The sequence below is a fragment of the Brachyistius frenatus genome, unplaced genomic scaffold (assembly GCF_029030835.1).
Source record: "Brachyistius frenatus isolate BFR_SWC_R1_liver_20210118 unplaced genomic scaffold, ASM2903083v1 Contig_11, whole genome shotgun sequence".
Classification (NCBI taxonomy): Eukaryota; Metazoa; Chordata; class Actinopteri; family Embiotocidae; genus Brachyistius; species Brachyistius frenatus.
Genome location: NW_027210610.1, coordinates 1,642,500 through 1,669,526, shown reverse-complemented (window position 1 = coordinate 1,669,526; position 27,027 = coordinate 1,642,500). Strand labels below are relative to the sequence as shown.

The 27,027-nt window shown below is 41.8% G+C and overlaps 1 protein-coding gene across 2 annotated transcripts; it reads right to left on the bottom strand.

Annotated features, from left to right (window-relative positions):
• Positions 1 to 56: 56 nt before the first annotated feature.
• Positions 57 to 27,027, bottom strand: itga3b (integrin, alpha 3b). 2 transcript variants are annotated; one of them, XM_069691413.1, is made up of 26 exons: positions 26,594 to 27,027; positions 13,153 to 13,280; positions 11,945 to 12,027; positions 10,857 to 11,106; positions 10,567 to 10,665; positions 10,216 to 10,420; positions 9,339 to 9,532; positions 8,896 to 8,984; positions 8,672 to 8,808; positions 8,260 to 8,346; positions 8,089 to 8,156; positions 7,731 to 7,876; positions 7,457 to 7,603; positions 7,247 to 7,344; positions 6,525 to 6,693; positions 6,185 to 6,262; positions 6,017 to 6,096; positions 5,792 to 5,869; positions 5,575 to 5,677; positions 5,122 to 5,298; positions 3,465 to 3,593; positions 3,151 to 3,264; positions 2,642 to 2,740; positions 2,432 to 2,557; positions 2,067 to 2,223; positions 1,553 to 1,642 (listed from the first exon to the last, which is right to left on the bottom strand). In XM_069691413.1, the coding sequence occupies exons 1-25, from the start codon at positions 26,767 to 26,769 to the stop codon at positions 2,113 to 2,115; spliced, it is 3,171 nt and encodes a 1,056-aa protein (XP_069547514.1). In that variant the 5' UTR covers positions 26,770 to 27,027; the 3' UTR covers positions 1,553 to 1,642; positions 2,067 to 2,112. The 2 variants fall into 2 exon arrangements, with proteins under 2 accessions (XP_069547513.1, XP_069547514.1); XM_069691412.1 differs by lacking the exon at positions 2,067 to 2,223 and having other exon boundaries at positions 57 to 1,642.

The following is a 27,027-nucleotide window of genomic DNA, read 5'->3' as shown; positions in this document are numbered from 1 at the left end:
TGTGCATTCAGACAAGATGTAAATGAGCTGCAAAGGTAGTTAAAACAATTGAATTACATTGAAACTGCACGGTACAAAAATAACCATCACACCACCACAGAAAAGAAACATGAGTTTGTGCATTGGTTTCAGCCCTTCCCTCTTTACTCACAGAGTCAGTGGAGCCTCTGTAACGGCCACAGTCACACAACACAGAGTACCTGCGGGCTCTCGGGTAACACAGACTTGAGTGGGTTACGCAACACTTTGTCCCATCGGAGACTGTTCAATGACCGTCTCCTCTCAGTCCAGTCTGTCTTCAGTGCTACAGTTTGACCTCGGTGGGGGCCGTAACGGCTTGGAAACGATCCAAGTGTCCGTTTACTGTCGTATAAAAACTACAAAGCTCAGTGTCAGTGAGAGAACAAAGGTCAACCACAACATGCATTCATTCAAAGAGTCGATTCAACGTAACTTGTCACCCATGTACACTTGACGCGTACCTATCTGTGCTGGAGTTTGAAGTCTCCACACAGATATAATGTTATTTTATCCAGTGTTGTGACTCCCTGTATGTGATTCTTAGGTCCTCTAATGGATTAGCCCAAGATGGTGTAATAAATAATTATCAAGTGTACTCCGATGGCTAAGTCTACATACAGAAATGAAGCTACTGCTTTTCAACTTCTTACCAGGCTCAGTGGAATTTAATGTGGGCAGTTACAGCATTTCCACTTGGGCTGTTATGTGTTGTAATCACCAGAAAAAACAAACATTATTTCCCAGAAACCAAGAAAATAATGCTTTCACCTAGCCTGAAAAATACAAAGTCACTTTCTGCAATTTGAAGGCAGTACAGAGCCACAACCATCCCTGCATTTTGAGATACTCGTCTATGTAATTCTTGCTCAACAATGACATGGGCATTCATGAGATTCATAACGTAGTGACTGCTGGTCAACAAAGTCTAAGTGCAGTTTGAAAATGATCTCCAAAAAACACTAATGTTGGTTTAAAACCTTTACAGAACCAACAGCTACTGAGCACAAAGTGACATCTGGAAACAGAGCAGGAACCACATATACAATCACAGAGAAAATCAAATAGACTCATTCCCCTGATTAGAGAAGAAAATAGAGGTGGTGGAAACAAAGAAACAACCAGCAACTTTTCTCAGAGGAGAAAAATAATGAAAAGAAATTAAAATATAAATGGAAACACCAGGTTCAGTACATGAATACCAACACGATCAAAACAATTTAAAATTTACTCTTGAATGCAACCCAAATTTCAATGTACAACAATGCATTCATAAAAAATAAAAAAAAAAATACTTAACAAATTACAATCTGAATGTTCAGTATATTGCACAGAAAAAATGGAAATCTACAAAGTAATAAAAAGTTGGATGCACTCCACAGTTGGTCCACCTTTGTTTGGCCCCGTTGGTCAAACTACTGTGACAGCGAGTGGTTCAGCATTCGCAGCAAAGGCCTCAGTAGTAGTAATGCTGCATCTCGGTCCAGTTGGTGATCCAGTACTTTTTCTGTGGCTCCTCTGGCTGAAAGCCTAGATTGAATTGATAGCGCTCAGCCCTGCAAATTTTCACCGCCTGGTGCTTTGGCATGATCCGGTAGTAGATGGCTCTCTTGAAGAATCCAAGCTAGCAGGAAAAGAGAGATAAGAAGGGGGGTGTGGGGGGGGGGGGTCGTTAAAGAGGATACGCTTAAAACGGCAGGAGAGCTGGAATTAACGACGGTTTGAGAGGAAGATTTGGGATTCGGAGGCTGAGGAAAATCAAGTTAGGTAGCAGAAAAACCCACAAAATCCTACAGAGTAAGAAAAGAAAGATAAAGCAGCGGAGAAAATGGGACATAAAGTGGTCAATAACAGCACAATGCACAGTATTAGTCTGGAAGGGAATTTGAGCAAAAGTTAGTAAGATTTATAACTACAAGAAGCTGGCGTAACCGGAAGAGACGGAAAGAAGTAAATTGAATCACACCCCAAGCTTAGTGCGAACAGTAGCTCCCGAAAATCCATTTGAAGGAGTGTTTTAATTTTTTTTTTTTTTTTTTTTTTTTTACCCAAAAGCCCCATTGGTGTGTGCTGCTGGGAGACGCACGGGGCGCCTCAGTAGTCCTCAGTCAGCCTCTCTGTCTCAGAGGGCTGGATCTTCATCTCAGCCTTCTGGGCCTTGGCCTCATACATCTCTCGCCTGCTGGCCCGCTGGAAGAAGCCACACTGGGGGTGGAGGAGGAGGAGGAAGGGTGCATGAAGGAGGTAAGTCAACGTTTAGACTAATGGCTGCATTATAAATCAGTCAAATAAATGGGTCAGCAGCTATCGCAATATCCTGAGATGTTTGGTGTGAGGGCAGATCCACAGGTATTCCAGAGTCTGCAGAAATGCAGCATGTCCATGTGTAGTAGTGTGATCAGTGTTGTCTCACCTTCCACAGTATAATAATGATGATTCCTAGTAGGAGGATTCCCGCTACAGCTGCAGAGATGATGATCCACAGGGGGAGCTCATGGGGCGTCTCCACCCCCTCCACCGGGTCTATTTCTACTGTGAACTACAAGAAAGATTATTATCATCATCATTACCTGCATTGTCAGCATCCTTGTCATCATCATTATCATTAAATATCATCACGTACACTTGTGGTCTGACTGTCCATCTTGATGGCTGGTTTATCAGTGATGAGCTTCAGTGTAGCTTGACCTTTGACTGTAATTCTCAGAGCGTTGGCATAGTCCTGCACACACACACACACACACACACACACACACACACACACACACACACACACACACACACACACAACATTAATACATGTTCACAAGGAAGTCAAAAGGTTGGAGAAGATCAGAGCCCAGATCTGCTCTTTCACTCCCTCGTATCATCTTGTGTTACAAGTGTTTCGTGTCAGTCCACTATCGATCTACAATAGCTGCAAAACCTGCTGTGGACTGCAAACAGCTCACCGATGTCACTGGAAGGATCATTGAAACAAAATGTTTGTACGTTACAACTTTAAAATCTTGCCATATCTGAACTGCAAAACTGAAGAAGAGAGAAGCCATGGCAATTTTATTAACGTGTGTGTGTGTGTGTGTGTGTGTGTGTGTGTGTGTGTGTGTGTGTGTGTGTAGTTGGTGAGCTGACCTCCAGCATGGTGCTGTTCCACAGTCTGGATCGGACAGAAATCTTGGCTGTGTCCGTCATGTTGAGCAGTGGGCAGGTGAACGTCACACATTTCGCTGTCCCCTTGGAGCAGTCCTTCAAAGGCAAGTTGAGAAAGAAGTACGATTACATCGGTGAACAAAGTGGGACAACTTCACCGTGGCCGTAATCACGGCCTTTACCGGATTTCTTTGATTTGCTTTATCTAAATGACTGTAGAGCAGGAGAGGGAACATGTGAAGACCTCACTCTGATGATCAAATATAATTTTTCAAGTGACACTTGAGGTCTCTTACCAACAGGTAGGTGTCTTTGCGAGGAGAGAGCAGCGTGATCGCTGCCTGTGGCCTGTGTGGCCTGGTCGTATCGTCAGCATCATCCACCACAATCTGCCGTTTAGTCCGCTTGGATCTGCTGCCGGACAACTGGAGGACACGAGAGGGAGAAGAAAGGAAAACGAAAGGAGGCGGCAGAGGAGACGGAGACATTACATCAGAGGACGACAGAACAGTGGTAATTACTGGTTTTGATAAAGACATTACCAGGCTCTTCTCAGAATAGCTTTGTCATTTTCACTGTCTATATGTAGGCTGCATGCATTGTGAGTTTTTATTTGGGGCTTTGTGAGGTTTGTGTGGGGCGACGTGTTTTTTTTCCAAAATGTATTTTTGAACAGTGGTTTGGCATCGAGACCCTTTTCACACCACTTTTTCTACCACCGACATTTATTCATGCCGCTCAGGCTGCTTCAGTTTACGGTGACGTCAGGATGAATTACAGCACATGCTCACATGCTCACACACTCGTTGTCAGGCAGGATTGAGTGAGTTCAGCCTCGTTTGATTCAGGAAAACTTCATCGACTGCGCTATCGCAGTATATTTCCCAAATGTATCTGAGCGGCAGCATCAATATAATTACACAGTGTAACCATGCTCGCAGAATGACTCCAGAGATACCAATGTGTGTCTGTTAATGGCAACAATCAGTCTGTCACTTGGTATTTCAGGTCATAATTTAATTTGTCTTTTGCTTCGGTTCGTGATCTAATGCCTCCCTTCAAAACTAATGGAAGTCCTATCAGCCTCCGCTGTGATTTCTGTGGTAGCGGTCTATGTTACCAGGGCCCTGAGTTCCCCAGTTCAACTCTGACCCACCACAGCCCATGTTATACGAAGCAAATGCAGTGCTGGGGAACATCTTTGTTAGGTTTGTATAGAGAGCTGGGCCACATAAGACTCTGAGAACACAGGAATGATTCCCTTTCTGTTTAGTGCTTATGGACAAACATGAGCATTCAAATGCACTACACAACGATTTAAATATGGTAAACACATCTGCAAAACATCAGCACGGTCACTTTGAGCACGTTAGCGTGCTGATGTTAGCTCACAGTACAGCCTTACAAAGTGGCTAGTGTTGAATCTTAGACCATGTCTTTTGTGCACAGCCTTTAATTTAAGCCATTACCTCTCTGTTAAAATGCAGACATTTTAGTGGCATTTCAGTAATTGGATATTTGCGTGGGTTCTCTGGGTAATTCGGTTTCTTCCCACCGTCCAAAAACACGCATGTTAGTTTAACTAGTGATTCTAAATTGTCCGTAGGTGTGAATGCGAGCGTGAATGGTTGTCTGTCCCTGTGATGGACTGTCAACCTGTCCAGGTAGTACCCTGCCTTTGCTCAAAGTCATCTGGGACAGGCTCCATGCCCCCGTGACCCTATCCAGGGTAGAGCGAGTGTAGGTGATGGATGGATGGACTTGTGTATTTTTGTTGCAGCTCCCACTGTGCATCCTAAATTGCCTGCTATGAGTTTACAGGTTAGCGCAGTCTCAATCTGGACAATGTTTCTAGGTTTTTTGACGTAAACTTGACCGACAGTCTAACTGAATTGGCTCTTGAAGAAAAAGTCATATTTTGGCTCTAAAGCAAAGCCTCAAAAAGATCCTTACAGTCAGGTTGAGCAGGTTGACAACTTCTCCTCCAGGGTTACACTCTATCTCTGATTTCCCTGTAACAACGATCTTCGTCAGGTACAGCAGCCACTTGCCATTGGCTACCTCGAAGGGCCACCCAAACTCAACAGCCAGAGTCCCCATGTCTCCCAGCGGTTGTCCCGTCATGTTCACCTATAGGTGAAAGCAAAACAGAGCTTCAGTAGAAGTCCAACTGGTGGTGCAAAGTCACAGTCAGAGCTTGTCTGTGATTCCTAAACAGTATCCGCCCCTGGTCATGCTTACACCACAAACCACCGCTCACATAATAATCCCTTCCCCACGCAATATGTGATGGCTTCAAGGGCAGGGTGGGGACGAGGGAAGTGTGGGTGAGTAGCACACATATTACAGATGCAATATACAATCCTGGAGGTCTAATACAGTCTCTGAGTGGTGGAGGTGACTCACATGGAAGGTAAACTCCACCAGACTGCCCACGTCACTGGTGTTGACCATGGCTGACTCACCCATTACCGTCCCACTAAACTTTGTCTGCACCAACGTGTTCACTCTGGACGGAGGAAGAAATGATGATGATGTGATGTGACACTTCAGTGTTCAAGTCATTTCCATGCTCTTTACTGTACGTACAGTACATCATGAGTTGTTACGTAATGGGACTCACGTGGAGAAGGAGGGGAGGATGGTGTTTTCAATCAGCATGGCCACAGGGACGGGCTTCAGGTCACTCTGCTCACTGAGTCTGCACAAATTAACCTTATTACAACACTGTGTGCCACAGTAATATTTATCAATTATGTAGAGGTCAATAGCTTTTAGACTTGTTTTCCATGTTTAGCTTCAGGTTAAAACAAAATACAATATGGATCCAACAGTATTGAGTTCTTACGTTGACAAAAGCAGCTGAGTCTCGATCTCCTGTGTGTGCAGGTTGATCCCCAATGTCTCAAACTTGAGCAGCAGAGGCACCTAAAAATGACAGCAAGCAAATGAGAAGTGCTGCAAACCAATCTGAGCTGATGACGAAGAAAATTCTGCGAAATCAAATCATACTGACCTTTTCATTGCCTTTAAGAGGATTCCCCAACTCACAAATGATTGTGTTGTCCAAACTGCATTGTACACCAAGGTGGCCCTAAATACACAGTCAGTATATCAAAACAGGAAAGATACAATTTATTATTAAAGGAGTGCTCTGCGACTGGGCATGCAAGAATAAGTCTGAGCAACCCCATTGTGTACTTGAAAAGAAGCTATTTTTACATCTTTATGATACTTAAAAAAAAAAAAAATAAAAAAAAATAAAAAAAAAAAAGCCCTCAAGAATTTAACACTTAGAAAGAGGGGAATCATAAATAGACATTTCTCAGGCATCTGCTGCCCTCTAGTGGTCGTACCACAGCTCTGAAGCCAGAGTATGTCAGCGCATCAGGGATGGTGATGTTGACGGTGGCCTGGTGGGCGTCTTCAGCCAGCTTCCCAGGAGAAGGAAAATTGGTCACATTCACTTGCAGCCATAATATCTTCATGTTGCTGTTGAACTGGAGCACTTGGAATTTGCCCTGCCTGGACATGAATGACACCTTTCACTTCAGTATTTTATTTTACCTTTTTTTTTTTTTTTTTTTTTTTAAACTAACATATTGCTTGCATTGCTTGCTTCTGTAAACAACAAAGCATTTCAGTAAATAAACTCTCCCACAGAGGTGATGTTAAAATTCTGACAGAAATGTTTGTGCTTGTTGCACTGTAAAAAAGTTTAAAGCACCACATTTTGGTTGACTGTTAACTAAGCGTAGCACTGAACACTCGAAAAACAAAACAGCAAACCTTGCTCTCTCCAAAGGTAAATGTAATGACTGAAATAAATGTGAACGTGTCTTTATACTCAGCCAATGCTAAGTGGGTGAAGGAAGTAGCTTCATATCTACCATACAGACAGGACAGCGGTATCAATCTTTTCAAATAACTCTGGAAAGCTCAAGAGAGCTTAAAAAGTGCATTTCCAGAAATGTCAAACTTCTTTCAAATGTCAGCAGTTTGTCTAAAAAAAACAATTCAGGGTTTTTTGTCTCGGATTTAAAAACATTAACAGTCATCATTCGGAGTGTAATCTCACCTGGGGTACGGCATATGTTCTTCATCGACAAAATGGGCCGTCAGAAACAGGTTACTTGAACATTTGTTGTCTGTGCCACACTCCTTCTGAAAGTTTATCTACAGGAAATAGATCAAATATAACATCATATCATGCTGTGCAGGAGGACTATCACATACTGTGAACATCTCTAAAATGACACCTAAAAATGAAGTGTGTGCAGCACTGTACCTCTGATCTTTGGGTGACTTTCTGCTCCTGGCTCAGGACTGGGTAGGCGTCCAGGTTCTGCAGGGTGCGTCTGGATTTAGGTTTTTGCTCGTGTAACGACATGTTGAGGGAAAAGACCACCGGCTCCAGTTTGTCCCTCACAGGCGCCTGTAAATTCATCCAAGAATTTTACACCGGTCTACAAATACACATGAGTATAAGGTAAAAGCAGCTTTTCAAATAAAACGATTTAAATGCAGTTTTACAAAAACCCAACAAACATATGCGACCTTACCACCACAAACAGTTTCAGAGTGTGACACTTGGATTTGGACGATGGCAGGCTGAGGAGGCCAGTGTAGGTGTCATCGTTATTGTTCTGGAAACGAACACGAGGGCTTCTTCTCCTCTCCATGTCGGCCTCCACTGTGTACTTCACCGCTTCACAAAGCAGAAACACAGAAAACATTACAGAACATCACAGCATAGTGTTCAGTGAAGCCATTGTTGACAATATAAAGAATTCACATCAGGATCAGTGAGCAGCCATTGAGCTCCATATTTTTATTTGCAAAGTTAAAAATATGATTTGTTTGCACATTATGCTGTTTGTTATTGAAAATAATTTAAATATGTAAAGAAAAACAACTCACTGATATTTTTCTTGAAGTCTTTGTTTCCATTGCTCATAGTGAACGACATACACAGAGTGGCTATAATGCTGTGGAGTACAATAACATGTCAAAGAATTAAATATATATATATATATATATATATATACATGTAAGCCAGTTTCAGAATAAAACAATGAGGAGACGTCTCACCATGGTGTGTTTCCAGGACACTGATTAGGGTTCACAGTCGGAGGATTGACAGTGAAGTCTTTAGTTAAGTGGATGACTGGTCGAGCTCTGAAAATAAATAAAGGAAAACAAGAGGAATCAAACTGTTACCCTGTAAAACATGTACACTTATTTACCATTTTTAATTAAGACATATACCAGCAATTACACTGAACTATGTTCTGAATATTTACCACACAATGTATTACCTCGTGTATTTCTACTGGCAGCACCTGATCATCTTTTCTAGAAATGAAATTGTCTTTTTGACTTAATACTGTTTTCTGTTTAGCAAGAGGCCTCTAAAACCCCACATTGCACAGGGCACATCAAAATATCTGAATTGAATGCCAAAATAATAATGACTCGTTTTTTTTGTTTAAGTTTTTTCTACCTGAGCAGGGCAATGCGGTCGTCCAGAGAGCCAACTAAGATGTCAGGGTAACTGTTGTCGTCCATGTCCATCCCTCCATTGATGGAGTAGCCGAAGGTCTGGAATCTGTCATTACCCACTGACTTACCCTCGATCACCTGCAGGGGGCATCAGTGACACATGCGTTCTCAACACAGTATTTCACAAAAGGTTTGAACTGTCCATCACAGGATGTCAGATGTTACCTGACTGGGCTTCTTTGAGATCCCCGTTTTGCTTCCCATCCATATGTAGACCTTTCCTGTGTCGTGGAATGGGGCTCCCACTGCAAAGTCTGCAGACATTAACAGCAAAGTGAAACATCTGGAGGAAATCAAAGGCAAGAGACTGGACGAAAACTGAGCAAGGTCCGTATATGGAATATATTAATGCTCTAGGTGGCAGCATAATACATTTTATCAGTTGAAAATGAAGCAGGATCCATTGTGCTTCCCTGCTGCGATTTTATCACTTAGAAACTGTGCATAAAAATACATAAATGTTCCTTTATTATGCCCTAACTGCAGTCTGGGCATTAAGTTTTATTAGTATTTTTTTCAACTTTGAAAACTAACATTACTCTGGCTGGCTGTTACACAATCTTCATCACATGTTAAGTGTAAAAGAAATGTTGCGTTCAGAGTCGTACCTTGGAATCCGTCTTGGTTGATGTCGCCGATGGCAGCCAGTGAAAAGCCGAACGCAGAATTAGACGGACCCTTCAGCACCATGGTGGGTGTATTCTGGAAAGATCCGTTCTCATTCATGTAAATGTACACAGCTCCTCCATGGTCGTTCATACGGTCAAAGTAAAAAGGAGCACCCACGATCAGATCATTCCAACTGGAGGAGGTGAGAAAAAAACCAAACAAACATATATTTAGATATAAAAAACGACATGCATACAAAACTTTCTGGAAGAAAACATCATTAATATGACCGATTATTACTCGTAATTCATCAACATTATATTACTGGCATCTCAAACGGACATATTCCCTAAATCCTAAAGTTTTTTTTCTCTTGTGCATTAAAGGGAGACACGTGATTTCACCATGATGTTATGATGAACACTTTATCTCTGCTGCTGAAAGGACAGGTTTTCTTCTCAGTACATCAGTGTCATACATACCCCACAAAACAGAGCATCTGAGCGTGAGATGGCTCGAGATATAGATAAACTTACAGTCACTGCGTTGACACATTAAAACATAACTTTTTCTTCTCTGTCTGTGAATAAAAAGCAGCTGGTGTTTGAAATATGGCAGGAGGAAGGTTATTTTGGTTCCCTGTAATAAAATGATTCTACTAATCTAAAATGATTGATGCATTGAATTTTCTTTTCTTTTTTTTCATTTGAAGGCAGCTTTGATTCCCAGCATGCATAGGATGAGGTCCAAACAAGGTAGTATGTGTTTATAGTTCGAACATAGAATATTTAAGAGAAGAAAACACACACACAAAACAAGCAGTTTTCTCTGTTTTGTGTCCCACAGTATAGCTCTGTCTGGTGTGTAGAAACCTACTTGTCATTGTTGAGGTCGGCAACTGCCAGGCTGTTTCCAAAGTACGAGCCCACTTGTTTCCCGGGGATTCTTTGCACCAGCTTGATGTCGCTTTGACTCTTTGTCGCGAACATCACAGAGCCCTTGGACTCGTCCCTGGGAGACCCTGTCACCACTGTGTAGTCATCACGGCTCAGCAGTTTCTTTTCTTCAAGAACCGAATAACCTGAAAGAGAAAGCATTTAAGATTCAGTGTTAATCTGTTACAACGGTAATATAATCTTATTTTAAATGTCACAGATAAAATCTGATTTACTGTGTTTTCAAATGATTTATCATTTTTAAATGATGCAAAGATGAACAAATGTTTACCCATGTAAATGTATCGTCTTTTTAGCTGTCCTAAGTGCTTGTCAACAGAGTCCCAGGCGTTCACTGGATCTGGATCTCTCCATGTTACATGAACATTTCCTTTGTAACGAAGTAGAATCAGACACCAATGTTAAAAATCTGCTTCATTCATGATGGACAGGTTTCCCAGACAGAGAATAATCTCAGTTTTAGAATAACAATAGAATTTTAATCCTCCTCGGTGAAACCTGCCCATTATTTTAGCATTAGGTAACAATACATGCTGTTTTCTGGCATGAATCACTTCCCACCTTGCCACATGTAGCTGCCTGTCGCGCCCACGTAGACATCAGTGTCTGTCATGCCGCCTGAGATGCCCATGTTGCACATGCCCTCATACTCCATGTCTTGGTGGGGGTTGCAGACCTCATAGCCGTAACTCTGCCATTCATCGCTGGGGTCAAAGGTCAGGTCATTACTCCTTACAAAACACTTTCCTATCATCCGCCGCTGCTCCCCCGTGCTGCCCGGGATGATCTTCACATAGCGATGCCCGCATGCCTGGACCCAGAGAACAGTATGCATCAATGAAGCTACATGTTTCATTTAAAAAAAAAAACTCAACTGAATGTATTTCTCCTGATATTAAATCAGTGATAATATTGTCAAAATATAATCTCTTACTTTCTGCTGTGTAGTGTACTTTAAACATAAACAGTGGCTTGAAAGTTAAAGGCAGCTTGAAGGAAATTAAAGACTCATATAATGAAAATCAGGATTTAGTTATTTTTTACTTTTTTAAAAGACTCAATGCAAAATGGTGCCGCCTGCAGGCAGTTAAAGGATGTACCGGTCTTTTTCTGTAAGTTAGATATGAATTTTGGTTCAGAATCTAATTAAAACCGTTTTAAGATGTCGCATCATGCTGCGGTACAACAAACAAGAAAATTCTAAAATATGACCCCTACATTATTTACGATATGGAAAAATCTAAAACGTAACTATGTAAAAACTTAAAGATGGATGATCAGTTGTGTGGTCCATTGTATCATAAATTCAAATGAACTAAATGGGAGGGTTATAATAGTCCATTTATTACTACATATGCATATTTCAATAGTTCTAAAAATAAAGAAAAAAAGGGTGTAAAAAAAAACAAAAAAACTTCTTACACCTGAACATGAGTCTGCATGGCATTTCTTCCCTGCACAAGTTCTCCTGTCTCGGTTATATGTGTGCATGTTTAAAATAATAAAATATTGCAACAAGCCAAATGTGTTATCTGCGACACTAGATCATGAAATAAAACAGAAACCGTCTCACCCTGCACTATCACAATGCTAAATGTTGCAGTCATCTGTAGCAGTGACTAATAGCATGAAACAGGGTGTCATCTCACCAGCACGCGTCCCCCCGGCAGGCCCCTCTGACTGGCCACAGTCACACCCAGCCACATGCCCTCAACCATCTCCTCTGAGTTTGCTGTGGATGTGTCATATGGGTTGGGTCAGGTGTTAAAAAAAAGAAGTTGTTAATTGGTGGGGCTGACAGTGAGCTACATACATTACAATTACAATACATAATTTCCTTTCGTTTTACAATATAAAACGTGATTTGTTTTATTTTTATTTAGAGATCAGACAGTTTTAATGTCAAAATTTCACAACCACATTTCTGTGATTAATCACATACTAACCAAATGAAACCACCTTACAGTACAGTACGACCATCTACTATAATAAAAGAGACATTGAGCGTGATTATGGTGATTATAGTCACAGTAAACCAACCAAACAGTGAAGCTTCATTCAGGCTGAATCATGCCCTGACAAATAGTAACCACAAAAATGTGCTGTGATTGCAGCAAGTCATTCTGACTTCAACATTAAAAGTGATGCACAATCCTTTTATTATGGCTCGTAACTGTAACCTTGAGGGTATGAGTGAAGGGAGATCCTGGGTTAATCAGTTAGTTACTATCAATTGAAAAAAGATGCACTTTCAGAGGTTTTGTATCCTCATATACAGGCTCACACCTAATGCCAAGAGGGATGCTGGGGAATTGACTGAGATAGTGTGTCAAACTAGCTCTGGCATCACTGTAGAAAGGCGAAGCTGGCTGATTAACATCTGCTAGTTATTATTTTCAGTTCCTCATATTTATTGGTATTTTTGGATCAAGTTCAAGGAAGTACAAAAATAAATCACTTGAGGGCTCATTTAATTCATAACTCTCGTGTGTTTTTAGCCAGCCTATCTTTACTGAGTTGGTCAGTCCACCAGGCACTTTGGTTGATTATGATTTCCTGGAGGGACTGATGGTACTAATGTAACACGTTTTTACTTTAGCACTCTCAAAGCGCTTGACAGTTTCCCTCCCATTCCTCCATTCACATGTGTGGGGATTGAGCCGCCAACTTTATAATTAGTTGGCAATCCTCTCTTGAGCCACAGCCACCCCTGAGTATTGCTAATTCCTCTCACCAATCTCACTCAAATCACTAACTCGACCTACACAGAAACTCATTCACTATAATACTGCAACTCTGCTTTCCTCTCTTAAATATAAAAATAATTAATGACCAATGCAGTCTGAACCATGCTTACTTGTGCTGACCAGGTCCATTCTGGAGCAGTCGGTGGAGTCTGTGGTAATTGGACAGAAGTAGACGGCCCCGGTTTCATTGACATTTTGTAAAGATTCGGCTTTCTCTTTGGGTGCTCCTGCAAGAAGCCTGGAGACACACACACACACACACACACACACACACACACACACACACACACACACACACACACACACACACACACACACACACACACACACACACACACACACACACACACACACACACACACACACACACAGACAGACAGACAGACAGACAGACAGACAGACAGACAGACAGACAGAGATCATATCAGAACTGTGTCAGGGTGTTAGATAACACAAAATAGAGACAGAAGCAGCAACAGATATTTGAACAGATAATCTTTCCAGTCCAAATGCATGCAACATATTCTGCAGCTTCATGTTCTTGGGCATCTGAATATGCACAACTTTTTTTTCTACCCAGCACTCAACAAAAACACACAAAAAAGTCAGTTCACATTAAAAAAAAACAACAACAAAACAAACAAAAAAAAATGGCGCAGTCAAACAATGACCCGTGACGAGCCTGGACACCACACACACAAAAATAGACACACCAGATAGCTTCTTGGTGATGGAACTGGTCTTTTTGTGCACTCAGGCAGACACTCCCCACCTCAGCACCTTTTATCACGGCACACAACTTTGAAGTGGAGGGATTACTCCTCGACAACGCTGTGTGCCGGGACACACTATTTACCGTCAGCACAGGATTTATTAGCTCCACTTTGTAGGTGGAAGGTGCAGACAATCTTGTTTACAGAGTGTGTGAGTGACATATGACCAGCTGGGTCCAGAAACAAAAATGCATAGTGCTGAAATCAAAGTGCTTCGTTGCTTTCATTCAAACTTTAAAAAAAAGAGTCATGTTGTCGAAGCTTGTGGACACACTATATTAATTGCACTCCCTCTCTTACACAACGTTATAAGTTAGAATAAATAAAGATGGTGGGTGGGAGCTTAAAAATACACCTTTCCATTAAGACCACTGTGTCTTCAAATTAAAACGTCTCTCCCAAGTAAAGTCTGTGTTATTCCATCTTGAGGAAAGATCGTTGTTCTGGGAGGTAGAACATGAAAGAAAGACGTGCTAAAATACTCCATCCCTGATGATGAACACGAGAAATATTTCTGAGTTTCTGTAAAGTCTGGTTCTTGGGCAGCTCAATTAGCCACAGGTTATCTGGTGGGTTTTAACTCTTTACAAACATGGTGATACTGGGTACCAGGTTCCACCACTCCATCACATGCCTTCTGTGTTTATATACACCCTTACATTCACAACGTGCCCCCATATACTACAATCTAATCATGAGCACATCTCATGAGACCAGACAAAAATATTTTTTCCTGGAAGTTTCACTTGAACATCGAGCGGCTCAGACATGCAAAGACAAACTTCAGTCATGCGAGTTGATTCTCAATTGAATTACCTTATTATCTTATTTAAAGCTTCTGATGTCAGATCAGATGCTGCTGCACACATCACAACCTCATCGAGTTACATAAACCAGCCAGGTTGAAAAGCAATGTGTTCCTGGATAATCTGGAAGTGAAATATCTTTGTTCTGCTTTATGAAAATAAAGTATAACAGCCAGAAGATTTACATTGAACACTGAACATTGAACACTCCAGCTATCTCTATTCAAAACAAAAACATTATCCTTTCTTTCAGCAACCAGATGGGCATTATCGGCAATGAATCAATTATCTTGCCAGAGTGATGACAACCAGGAAGAGCCAAGATGGCCTCTGAGGGCCGGCAGTTTCCAGTGGACTGGGAGGAAGAGGCCTTGGTTCAGGTGATCATTCAGTGGTGTAGACAGCAGCTAAGATTCCTCAGAGGTTCGTAGTGGTGAATGGGGCTGACAGATGTGCTGAGAAGAGTCCCACCGCGAGTGTGTGGAAGCCCATTCTGTAGTATATCTGTGTACATGTGTCTGTCTGTGTGTGTGTGTGTGTGTGTGTGTGTGTGTGTGTGTGTGTGTGTGTGTGTGTGTGTGTGTGTGTGTGTGTGTGTGTGTGTGTGTGTGTGTGTGTGTGTGTGTGTGTGTGTGTGTGTGTGTGTGTGTGTGTGTGTGTCACAGAAAATTTAAGGCCATGAGAAGTTTTTTTTTTTTTTTTTCTGGTACTTTAAATTAAACCTCATGGTCACTCAAAGGGTTTTTCAGCACAAAGCATCTCAAAACCCTGATTTATAAGGTTAGTAATTCTTGTGGGAAAGCTAAGCCACACAATGCCTTATGGGAGATTATCCCCAGTGTTACAAGAAAGAACGAGGTCGATCAAGAGAATGAACAACGAGCGAGTGTTATAAACACTCACAGACCAGTTAACGTGAACTTTGCTCTGCCTGAATAGAAATTATGATGATGTTGGACACAGAGTCCAGCGCTAATTACACATGCTTCAGGAGCTTTGATGATCTGGGCTGCAGGAGTCCTGGTTGCAGCAAACCAGAGAAAGAGAGACCTGTTAATCCAACCTCATAAACACACTCTCACTGTCTCACCGTCTCAGCAGAGCCTCGTGGATCACTGGTGTTTGTTGTGGAAATTCAACCATTTGACGCCGTCAAGTCTGACATGTTCATGTACACTTTACATTAACACGGAAAAAGTGAGATAGTTTGGGAAAATAAGCTTATTTGCTTTCTTGCCTACAGTTCTCGTGTGTACGGTAAATACTGTACGATGGGGAAGCCAGTAGATTGTTAGCTTGTAACTAAGCACCTGCTGGCATTACTGTCATATTTACTGTACAGGTAAAAGGTTTCCATCATCAAACATCAGTCTATTCTTCATATTTGCAGTTGTCATGATGTTGCTTGATGAACCCACATTTCTCATTTTAGGCAGGGATGTTTGAAATGATTTCTAAAACCTCCTCAACCCTCATAAACATGACATAAACCTGACTAACAAAGAGCTGCTTGGCCGTGACAGCACACCTCATATCCCATCCTGTTCCCCGATGTGTGCTCTCCTCCTGTCCTCTTCCCTTCTCATCACCTCCTCATAAACAGGCTGTCAAAGGCCGAGGCCAGGCCAAGCCAGGCCAGGGAAGAGGGAAGGGAAGGGAAGGGAAGGGAAGGGAAAGGGAAGGGAAGGGAAGGGAAGGGAAGGGAAGGGAAGGGAAGGGAAGGGAAGGGAAGGGAAGGGAAGGGAAGGGAAGGGAAGGGAAGGGAAGGGAAGGGAAGGGAAGGGAAGGGAAGGGAAGGGAAGGGAAGGGAAGGGAAGGGGAAGGGAAGGGAAGGGGAAGGGAAGGGGAAGGGAAGGGAAGGGAAGGGAAGGGAAGGGAAGGGAAGGGAAGGGAAGGGAAGGGAAGGGAAGGGAAGGGAAGGGAAGGGAAGGGAAGGGAAGGGAAGGGAAGGGAAGGGAAGGGAAGGGAAGGGAAGGGAAGGGAAGGGAAGGGAAGGGAAGGGAAGGGAAGAGGGGGTGGGGGCGGCAACCAGCCACTGCATTCCTACTGTGAAGACATGTTGAAATTCGCCCCTTCTGCCTAACAAGTGATCCAAGCGGCTGGCTAAACCAAACATTAGCTACAGAAAGCGCAGCCCGCTAAGGTGAGCGAAGCTGCATTCCTGACATCAGTAGTAAGAAAAGCTCAGAAGACGAAGGGAGTAAGATGAACTACTGTCTGTTCATATCAGTGAAGCTAATTAAACAGAGGTCAAGTTATCTGTTTGTCAGACTTGTTGGTTAGATAAACAAATGTCAAACTTCTTCACAAATAGTTGTTTTAATTAAAAAAGTCAGTCTTCCGTGCTCTTACCCCCCAACCTGACAAATGTGTGACTCAGGACAACGTCAACAACAGTGAAACCAGGAAATCCAACTTAATTAAAGATGACTAAAGCCTTCTGGATGGATGACATTTCCTCTCCAACTTATAGGCTTTTTCCAGATTAACAAGAGGAGAAAATGTGCAGGATGAGTCAGTCATGTTTACAGTGGGACTGCTGTCTTATATTGAGAGCACATTCATCCTCAATAAACACATTACATAGGTGTATAATTGGCACACAGCTTTTCATTCTATAAGGCCCTCACCGAGGACGACAAGAGGTGTAAATATTTAAAAGTAGGTGAGAGAAATTGAAAGTCAAAAACACAAAGATGGAAGAGGTAAATGGGAGTACGACTAAAAGCAGAAGAGGAAACTTTCTACTTCTTGTATGTTTAACATGTTGCATGTCTATAGAGTGCATGCTGCAGTATGATAGCTGCTGTGAGTGTATGTGTTAATATGTTAACTGTACACAAGCGGTTGATCATCTTCCAGATAAGGCTTAGGGCAACCTGTTTGTCACGAGGTGTGGTTGCGGCTCTCAGGGCAAAGAAAATGAAGGAAATCTCCAGGTTCATGTTGAAAGAACCCCAGGGCATGTTTTTTTTTACCATCAGACATGAAAGTACTTTCAGAATGACTGGAAAACATTTCGCCACTTGTAACACGTCCTAAACAAATACTGTTGACAATATTGTTCTAAAATGAAGCACTGGTTAATTCAGACAACCAGTGAAACTCAACCTCTCACTGATAACATGAAGCACTCACATTAAAGACAGAACATGCTGCCGTGACACGGCCCTACGGAGAGTTAATCAGCTGAGTCATTTCTGCGTAGTTAGACATGAAACAAACAAGCAAAATATGAGTTGAAAGGGTTTTTGTGATTTTAGACGGGTATAGATGAAAACATTACACAAAACTATTCTCTGCTGACCCGGTCCAAGACACCACACAGTCTTAAGACCGATGCTGCACATTGTAGTGACACTCCTGCATATAAAACGGTTTCCCTCTCACTGCAGCACTCAGCAGGTCATGAAATTACCAAACAAGTACAGGCAAGGAACAAGAGAACAGAACGATATTAAGCCCCACTCCTAATCCTAATATCCCAACAACAGATACAAAAAAACCCACACACAGTTACCTCCTAAGTCCTCACTGTTTTTCAGGATACTATAAAGCTATTGCACTACAGGCTACTCATACTGATCCCCACGAGACATTGGCACTTAGACCCAGGAAACAAATAAATGGAGATAATATTGAATGGGGCGACTCTACAGATTGAATTAAGTATTAGGACAAGAGGAGACCAGGCCTGAGATCTTTTTATGCTCTTTTAATGACTCCAGCGAAAGACGAGAAGATGGTTGATATGACAGACATGATGTGTTACAGTGGGGTCCACTGTGACTGCGCTGATGGTATGAGGACATACAGTCACATGATGAAAAATGTGTGGGGTTTTTTTTTCTATAACTGCTCTGCACCTAGTGAGGTTTCACTGTAAACTAACTGATAAATCCAACTCAATGCTTTCACAGTAAACACTTTCACAGAACAATCTGTGATGGTGAACACGTACATTGTTATCAGGTTATTCACAGGAAGCACGCCTTGTCTTTATCACACTTCATACAGGTCGGCACAAACACAACTTGGCTAACAGATGAGTCATCTCTGGTCAAACAGTGATAGACCAACCTGCTGTAACTCATATACCTTCACCTGTGATTCTTACAAGAGGCAACCAACAGTGACGTCACCCATTGGTTTGTGAATGGCCGTTGTTAGGCCTCGAGTTCGGATATCATCCGTCGCCATCTTGCTAATTGGGAGCGGTTTGAAGCCAGAAGCGACCATGTTTGGACGAGCCGGGGAGGAGCGAGCGGTGGATCTGACTCAATCTGATTGGAAACAACATTAAATCCTGCCCACCGATAGCAGAAACCTGACTGCACCACAGGCCTGTCAATCAAATAGACACCCCCCAACCACAGCTTTTTGAGGCTTATTTTAAAATTTAATTAAGGGATTATTTTCAGATGGACCGCCAAAAAACTAGTAAGAAGGAAGGACTTTAGCAAACAACACCATAAGAACTTGTGGAATAAAATGGTTGACTTTGTATTTCATGAGAGAAGTTGAGTGGGTGTCTATGGAGCTGGAGGCTCTTTGGAGCCAACCTCCTAGCAGCAGTCAGTGATATTGCAGTTTAAAGGCACTTTTGCATTGGTCTCATTTTTCAGAGCCAGAAGATACATCCACTTTTATATACAGTCAATGGATTCTTGGGTCTTTCGGGCTGGACAATTTGCTGTTTATAATTACTGAGACATTAAGAATGTTTTCCAATATTGGTACATATCACAAAATGCCAGCATGAACAACAACCTCCAGCCACAAAAACCTAATCCTTACAACCATCAGTTCAGAAAATGATCTACACTACAGATCTACAGTCCGACACAATAGAACAGACTAAACTAGGCATCTCTCAATCTAATCTTACAACTGTTGAAAAGTGTTAATATTTAACAAACATGCACAGAGTGAAAAGAAGTTTGTGCTGAACTGGGCACACCTAGCAATCCATGTGCACACTGCTGAGGGCAGTCGCACTTAAATTTTAATTTCACAAAAACAGAACTCCTAACAGGAAGGATACAAAAATACACATAATACGACCACATTGTATTTTTTTTTTTGCCTCATTTCTCTGACAGCTATACTGAAGGCCAGAGCTAAGAAGAAAAGCAAGTGAGCTGTTGTGTGACTTTTCACACCAGATTTTTTAACAGACTGAGTATGGACAGAAATGGAAAACAGAGGAAATTAAATGCTGGCATCATCGTGATAAATGGTAATTTAGTCAAGAAGAGAAATTTCTGATGGAAATGAAATGCAGTTCATTCAACTATTAATCAACAGAAGAAACGGCACAGAACAATCAAATAGCATTAAATTAAATTAAATATCTGTGTGCACCCGTAAACAGACACCCACAGCAGCGTAACGGTGTACCTCAGCTGGACAAACATCCTGTTTGAAGACCACCATCTGCCTTTGGTGAAACAGTAACAAGAGAGCAAACTCATTTAGATCCAGTCTGACAAATTAAATATGGCAGGTCATCCCCCTGATAATAAACTAACTCACTTTTCATTAGCAATGAGTAAAACCTTGTTTGACCGGGACAATGTTATTTTAGCTCGTGTCTGCAGGTTGTAGGTCTGCTACCTTCAACCCACCAGGCGTCTACTGCCGCTGAATGTCAGAATGATTTCAGACTGTTGCTGCAGACTCTGCTGTGCATGATTTACGTACACACACAAACATGCTATCTACCAAGCTGACATGGAGATATACACACAAATGTATGCATGCAAAAGGGAACACACAGACGCACACTGCTGGACTGCATCTCGAGACATGTTTCTCTGTGACCCCACATCACACTACTGCATGTCATGTAGCCAGAACACACAAGAGACTCTCGGTATCAGTAACAGTATTTCCATTAACATTTTGACCCCGGTTGTATGTAAAAGAAAAGAGGAGGGTGTGTGTGTGTGGGGGGGGGGGGGGACAGGTGGACATCCACACAGCTGTAATGGAGCTGATGGCAGCACTACTGTTAGCATGTCTGCTTAGTGCCAAGTTTTCACTCGGATATTACTCAGTTTGTGTAAAAGCAGTGCAGGTGTGCATGAAACATCTGCTTTTACCTGCAGAGGCTTGGAAAACTTCCAATAACAAATGCTTGGTTCTCCTCTCTCCTGTATATTTATTTATTTTAGTCATTTATCAATAGTGAATAGTTTGAATCATATAATTTTATTAGCACATGTTGTATTTTTAAGAACACATCAGAAGTTACCGCATACACTTCCTTCCCTGGACACATACCAGGTGTAAACCGATACTTCAGGATCATTTGCCTCTTCAAAGATGAAAAATGGCGTGAAGAGAGAAAGGCATTGAAGCATATAGTTTCTCTAGCTACAGGTAGCCCTCATTAGCCCAGAGGCCTGCTTCTTTTCCATGCTGTTGAGGGCATTTGTACAAGCAGGGGAGAAAAAGGGGGATCTCTTACAGTTTTGTTAAGATGGAAACAGTCCTCACTGCAGGTATTTCCAGTGAAAGCCCCACCATAGAGAATCTCCTCTGTGGAGATTAGCAGGGGGCCCGAGGTCCCACTGGGATCCATTTCAACGTGTTATTAGAGGCAGTCACTCACTCTGCTGCTACACAAAATGCAACTCATGCCATCACCAACTGATTGGATACAGTGAGTAAATGCCTTCAAGATTAGGGCCAGTCACCATGGACAACCTTGCACTTCATTTTAGTGAGGTCTTGTACAGATGCAGAGGTTTGGCCTTGATGCCCTTTAACCTCTTTCTAACCCACAAACCTGCTTGTTCGTCTGGATTTTCTGTCTAGGTTAGGTTAGGTTAGGTTAGGTAGTTACTTTATTAATCTCCGAGGGGAAATTTTTTAATTTTTAATTTCTTATTTGCTATTTGCTTTTTTCAGTTTGCTTGGGATTTCTTATTTTTTAGGTTGGATACAACTTTTACTCCTTATAAAGTGTTTATAGGCTGCAACTAATGGATTTATTAATAGTTGTAAAATGCTTCATAGGCTATAACTTATAAGCCATTAAAAATTTTGGGTTTCTTTCAAATGCTATAAATGGAAATGTATTCATCAAATGTCTCTTAAAAGACATCAGCAATGTCTCCTTTTCTCAGAAAAGGACACATCAGTAAGAACTTGCTCTCATGTAAAACATGTATGAGGGTGTAACGGGCATCACAGTGTTGTTATCTGAAAATGTGTCAATGTGGCAGGACACTAGCGTGCTGAAAGGTCTACTTCAGAAACAAAGACCACTAGCATTTGTAGAAGGAGAGATGTTAGATCATGGCCAAGTACACATTCCCAACTACATCATTTACATTAGACTTTATTCAGCACATCTTATAGGACACATTACGTCATTCACTTGAAATGATCTAAAACAGATCTAAAACTTGCAAAGCATGACACATTGTCACTACACATCAGCTGTGCTAGGAGTCTCCTTGTGCAGGAGCTACACTTAAGCAACAGTTTATTTGACCACTGAGAGGCTTTTCAGAGCTCACGGAAATATACGAAATATTTACTTGTGCACATATAAGACAGAAAAAAAGGATTTGAAGTGTAAAATCATGAGGCTAAGGGGCAAACTCCAACCCATGTGGTCATATAGGTCATTTGTTCATGAGCATAAATACAACCCATGAGCCTTTTTCTAAATTAGTTAGGAACTATCCAAATCCGCTGTTGTGTCGACCCAGCCGCCCAACCCGCTTTATCCGAACAAAATAAATTCTACACGTGATCTGAACTTCTGCGAGACACCAGTTTGTTGTTATTTAACTGAACTTTAAAGTGTAGCTGTAGGTTGTAAAACGCTGGTTTCACAAAAGACCGACAGGGTCGTTTTTTGGAGCACAGTCTCACAAATGTATACTTTTCTGTGAAAATGTGTTGCCATTGGAATATATTGTAACCGACACAAAGTGAGTCTCTTCTCTGACACAGTTGAAAGTAGGATTTTTGTAGCAATACTTCAAATCCACATGAAGATGATTGTTTGCTATTTAAAAGGAAGTGTTTGACTTTGATGTCTCTTTAGTGCACCAGTAAAAGTTTAATACTCCAAGGTTAGTATTCAAAGTTTCGACACCACACATCATCCTCATCCGCTGCATTACATTAACTTTGCCAAAGAACAATTTTATCCAGGAAGTAACTGTTTAATTCCATCTGACTAACAGTTTTGAAGAAAAAGAGAAAATGTTCCTGTGCATGTTGTAACAAACATCAGATTTGTGTGTATGTCTCTATAAAGCTTACTGCAGACAGACCAGTTTAATTTGCACCTCACAGCAGAAAGCCCCATCAAATTAAATGGCTGACTTTCATGGCCTCGGGGTGCTACAGTCAGACAGAGATGAGCTAGAAAAGCAAATGCCCTTCAGCTCTGATTAAATATTCACCAGTCAGAGGAATTAAATAATTTTCAACTCCCAAGGGTTCCCATCTATGAAATGAAAGAATCTTTGTGTCTACAGAGAGGCACAGAAAGAGTTTGGAGGGTTTTGTGTGTGTGTTTCCCCCAGCAGTCCCTGGATCATCATTCTTACTCCTGTCTTGTCTCAACCTGAAACCTGGCAGGTTGTGACTGTGCAGAGAAGGGTAATACATTCCAAGCATACCGTGGGGTCAGGGGACTGGAAGAGCCAATAGGTGGCCAGCTGACCGGCCAGTACCTCCTCCCCCTGCTGCAACAGAGAACAAATAAAGCCCTCTCAGGAAAAAAAAAAAAATGGGTGACTCAAAGAGAGAGAGAGAGAGGGGGGGTGAATAGCCAGTACAAATTGGCCTCAGGTATCTTTGAGATTATTCAGGTGCAGCCCTTCCCTAATAGGCAGAAATGTTGGCCCACTAATTGGACATGTAACCCCCCCTCGATTCAAAATTCACTTTGAATTGCCTCAGCTCAGCCAAGATACACTGCTAGATTCAGACTAATTGGATAATAGCCCACATCTTAGGAGGGTAAAGGGAAAACTTTATTGCAGAACTGGGAGTGGAAACCTTCTGTCTTGACTTTTATCCTGGACTCAGTCTGACTCATGGATGCACAAAGGACGACCACTTTAAACATCCTACATGCCATGACTGGTTTATAAGCCCAAGTCTTTGCATTTTTCTAATATTCCCACTACAGTTGACTGCAGTGATGAGGAGATGTGGTCCTAACAGCTCTGTGCTGCAGGGAGACAGATCTGAGGCCACAAAAGAGACCAGACAATGCAGAGGAAACAGACAGGACTGTAAAACCAGCCCAGCTCAAACACAGTAGACACTATCAGCACATTGTTGTGTGTCTCTACAGAATCACAGAATATGTACACAACCAGTGCTGGAGGACCATCTTTCGTGAATATTGGTGGCTCTCTAACGGCCTAAGATTACAAGCGTCTGCAAATTGAGTATACTAATACTAATATAGTATTCTTAGGTTAAATTTAACCTCTGTACGATTTACAATACAATGAATAATGCCCAAAGTCCTGTAATGTACAATAATTTTATCATTTTGTGACCCTTTGTGACACTGTGGTTATCTCATTTGAATTAATTTCCTGACACGATCAAAAGTATGGATCCTGTGTCTGTGTTTACACATCTCTTCTCATATCACGTGTTTCTAGCCAATCAAACTTGTTGCGTTGATGAACGTGAATCAGTAGCACAACTGTCAATAACTCAACCATGAGATGTCGTTTATTTGAAGACAGATTGCGATACAGAGAATTTATATTTCTTCAGAAATTCCACATGACTGGGACGGATTATCTGTGCTGGTGTGGAGGTCAACACTGTCAGTGAGACCTTTAAATCAGATCAGATATTCTGGAGTCTCACTTCTTCAAAGTCATAAATGGCCACACTGACATTATGCATCATGTACACATTAGCAAAGCAAATAGAGGCTCTATATATTTAATCCTGACATCAGTCTTTTCCTTCAGGTGCTCGGCTAGCCAGAGAACAAATAGTCATAGTGTATAGTATTCAAATTATTTCCTGCTAAAAAGAGTAATTTAACTCACTGCGTCTTCCTGTCAAAGTGTCAAGTGCTCTTTTTTTATGTTTCTAAAAACGACAGCTACAAAACAACTGTGGTTTGTCAGTTTAGAAAATACACTAAATTACTTCTTTTTTTTACTGCCAAAAGTTACATAATAGGAAAGCTGTGTGGCTTTATATTTAGCACAGACATGATTGATATCAATCTGCTCATCTCTAGCACCATAAGAAAGTGAACAAGTGTATCTCATCATTGTTGTTAATCTAGATACATGTGAGAAGCATTTATTGAAATGAAACTATAATCACCAAATTAAAAGGAAAACCCTGGATTTAACCACCACCCTGCTGGTGTTACTGACCTTAAGAAGGCCATCATTTGGACATCATGTAAGCTAACAAATTAAAATATGTGCTTGACCTATTATAGTGGCAGACTGATGAGTCCTTCACAAACCACTTGTCCCTAAAGTCCCCCAGTCTCATTACCACAGCCATGTGGTGCCCTTCTTGGGTTGCAGACTGTGGATGGTGACTCCATCCCTCTGGGATGGGGCCAACATGGCACATTGATCCTTTGTCAGCTGGACACTGCTATCCATTCTACTAACTGGGGAAATCTCTGTAATGCACATCAATCCGCCACTTTGCAGAGATTAGGCTGATAAACTTACATTCAGACTGACTCTACTGACAAGACAGGAAGTGGGCCCCGGTTTGCAATTTTCTTCCTGCTTTACTCTTCAAAGCAGAACAAGGGCACAGATAACAGAAAGTTATGAACACAGTGTGTGATCATGGATGCGGAAGGATGAGGGGGCCACTGTAATTGGCCGAGTGAAATCCTGCACTAAACAATGATACAGTTTGTGGAGCTTTCATTAACCACGTTGTATGGCAAGACAGGAAAGATGTGTCACACATTCATGCCATTGAACATCAACTAGGACTATTATTAAAACAAAATGATTTACTTCTATGTAAATCCTTCAAAACACGGTTAACTCCATGAGTGTTTTTGTTACAGGCCAGTAAACACCCTTATTAGGAAAAACAACCCCACTTCTTTAAACACACTTTAAACTCTGAGGCGACCTCAAAGAAACAACTTTTCAAAACTGCACATACAGGAGAGGCAACACTGATCACAACATATTTTTGAATGTGAATGTAAATGAAATAGGAGCCTTTAAAATACGATTAAGCACTGGAATTACTTGAGAGGCCACAGCTTAGAACAGTTCACCTGTTACAAATGCTTCACACAAAGAGGACTGTAACAGGCATTATTATATCAACCTCAATTCATTTTAACCATAAGACATGTCAATGAATGCAATGAATGAGGACATGTCAATCCAAAAAGATTGAAAAAGAAATTGACAATGTGTGTGTAAAAATAATAATAATGAAAAAAAAAATATATATATATATATATATATATATATTAGGCTGGTGTAACCTGCAACAGCATTAGCTCAGATGTCTGACGTTTTATGACTGAAATGTACGACACGCATTTATAAAGCCCCTGGTTACAACTTCCGCACCTTAAATTACCTCCAAAGACGAGACAACAAAACGAGCACAGTTACCTGGAGGCTATTACGTGTGTTCAATAAACTAAAATGGTCTCTAATGGTCGGTCTAAATAAACCTGCAGCAGTTTAAACCGCCCCGGTGTCCAGCAGGTTGCTGCTTTAAGAGGAACTAGACAAAGTGTGATGCAGTTTAAAGCAGAGTTCAGAAACAGGCGACAGGTGTTCGACACTGTATGTGGACTCCACAGCGTCACCGCGGGGTTTTGCGCAGTAAAGTGTACACAATACGCTTCTCTGAAGCGGATAAAAGGTTGTTTTTCGTTAAACGTTGTCTGACTGCGCACATTATATTTGCCCTCTAAATGAAAAAGAAGTGGAACATGCACATTTGCGACAACTTACAGGTATTTTCCGGCGCCGTTCGTCTGCTGATGCAAAGCTACCGATAATCCAAACAAGCTCCCTTTGGTTTTTCCCTCTTTGATCACAGGAAACCGTTCATCTATGTTAAATCCATTGCAGGTTTGCGTCTCGTGAAACACGGCCAAAACCGCGTAGAGTAATAGTCCTGGAGACATGTTTGAGCCGTCTTCCCTTTCTCAAGTGCACTGGGCTTCCCGCAGGTCCACGATCAGCGTGGGTCCGGCCACGGCACTCACCCGCAAAGGGCTCCAACAGGTAGGCTGCTGCTTCACAGACACCTCCCCATTGAGAGCCGCCGCCACCGCCTGTCCCCCCGCGCACTCACCGTGTCACTGTAGGTGTCGGAGTGTGCCTGCCCACCTCTGCCTCTCTCTGCTGCCCTCCCCTGATCTGCCTTCCTTCATATCTGCTCT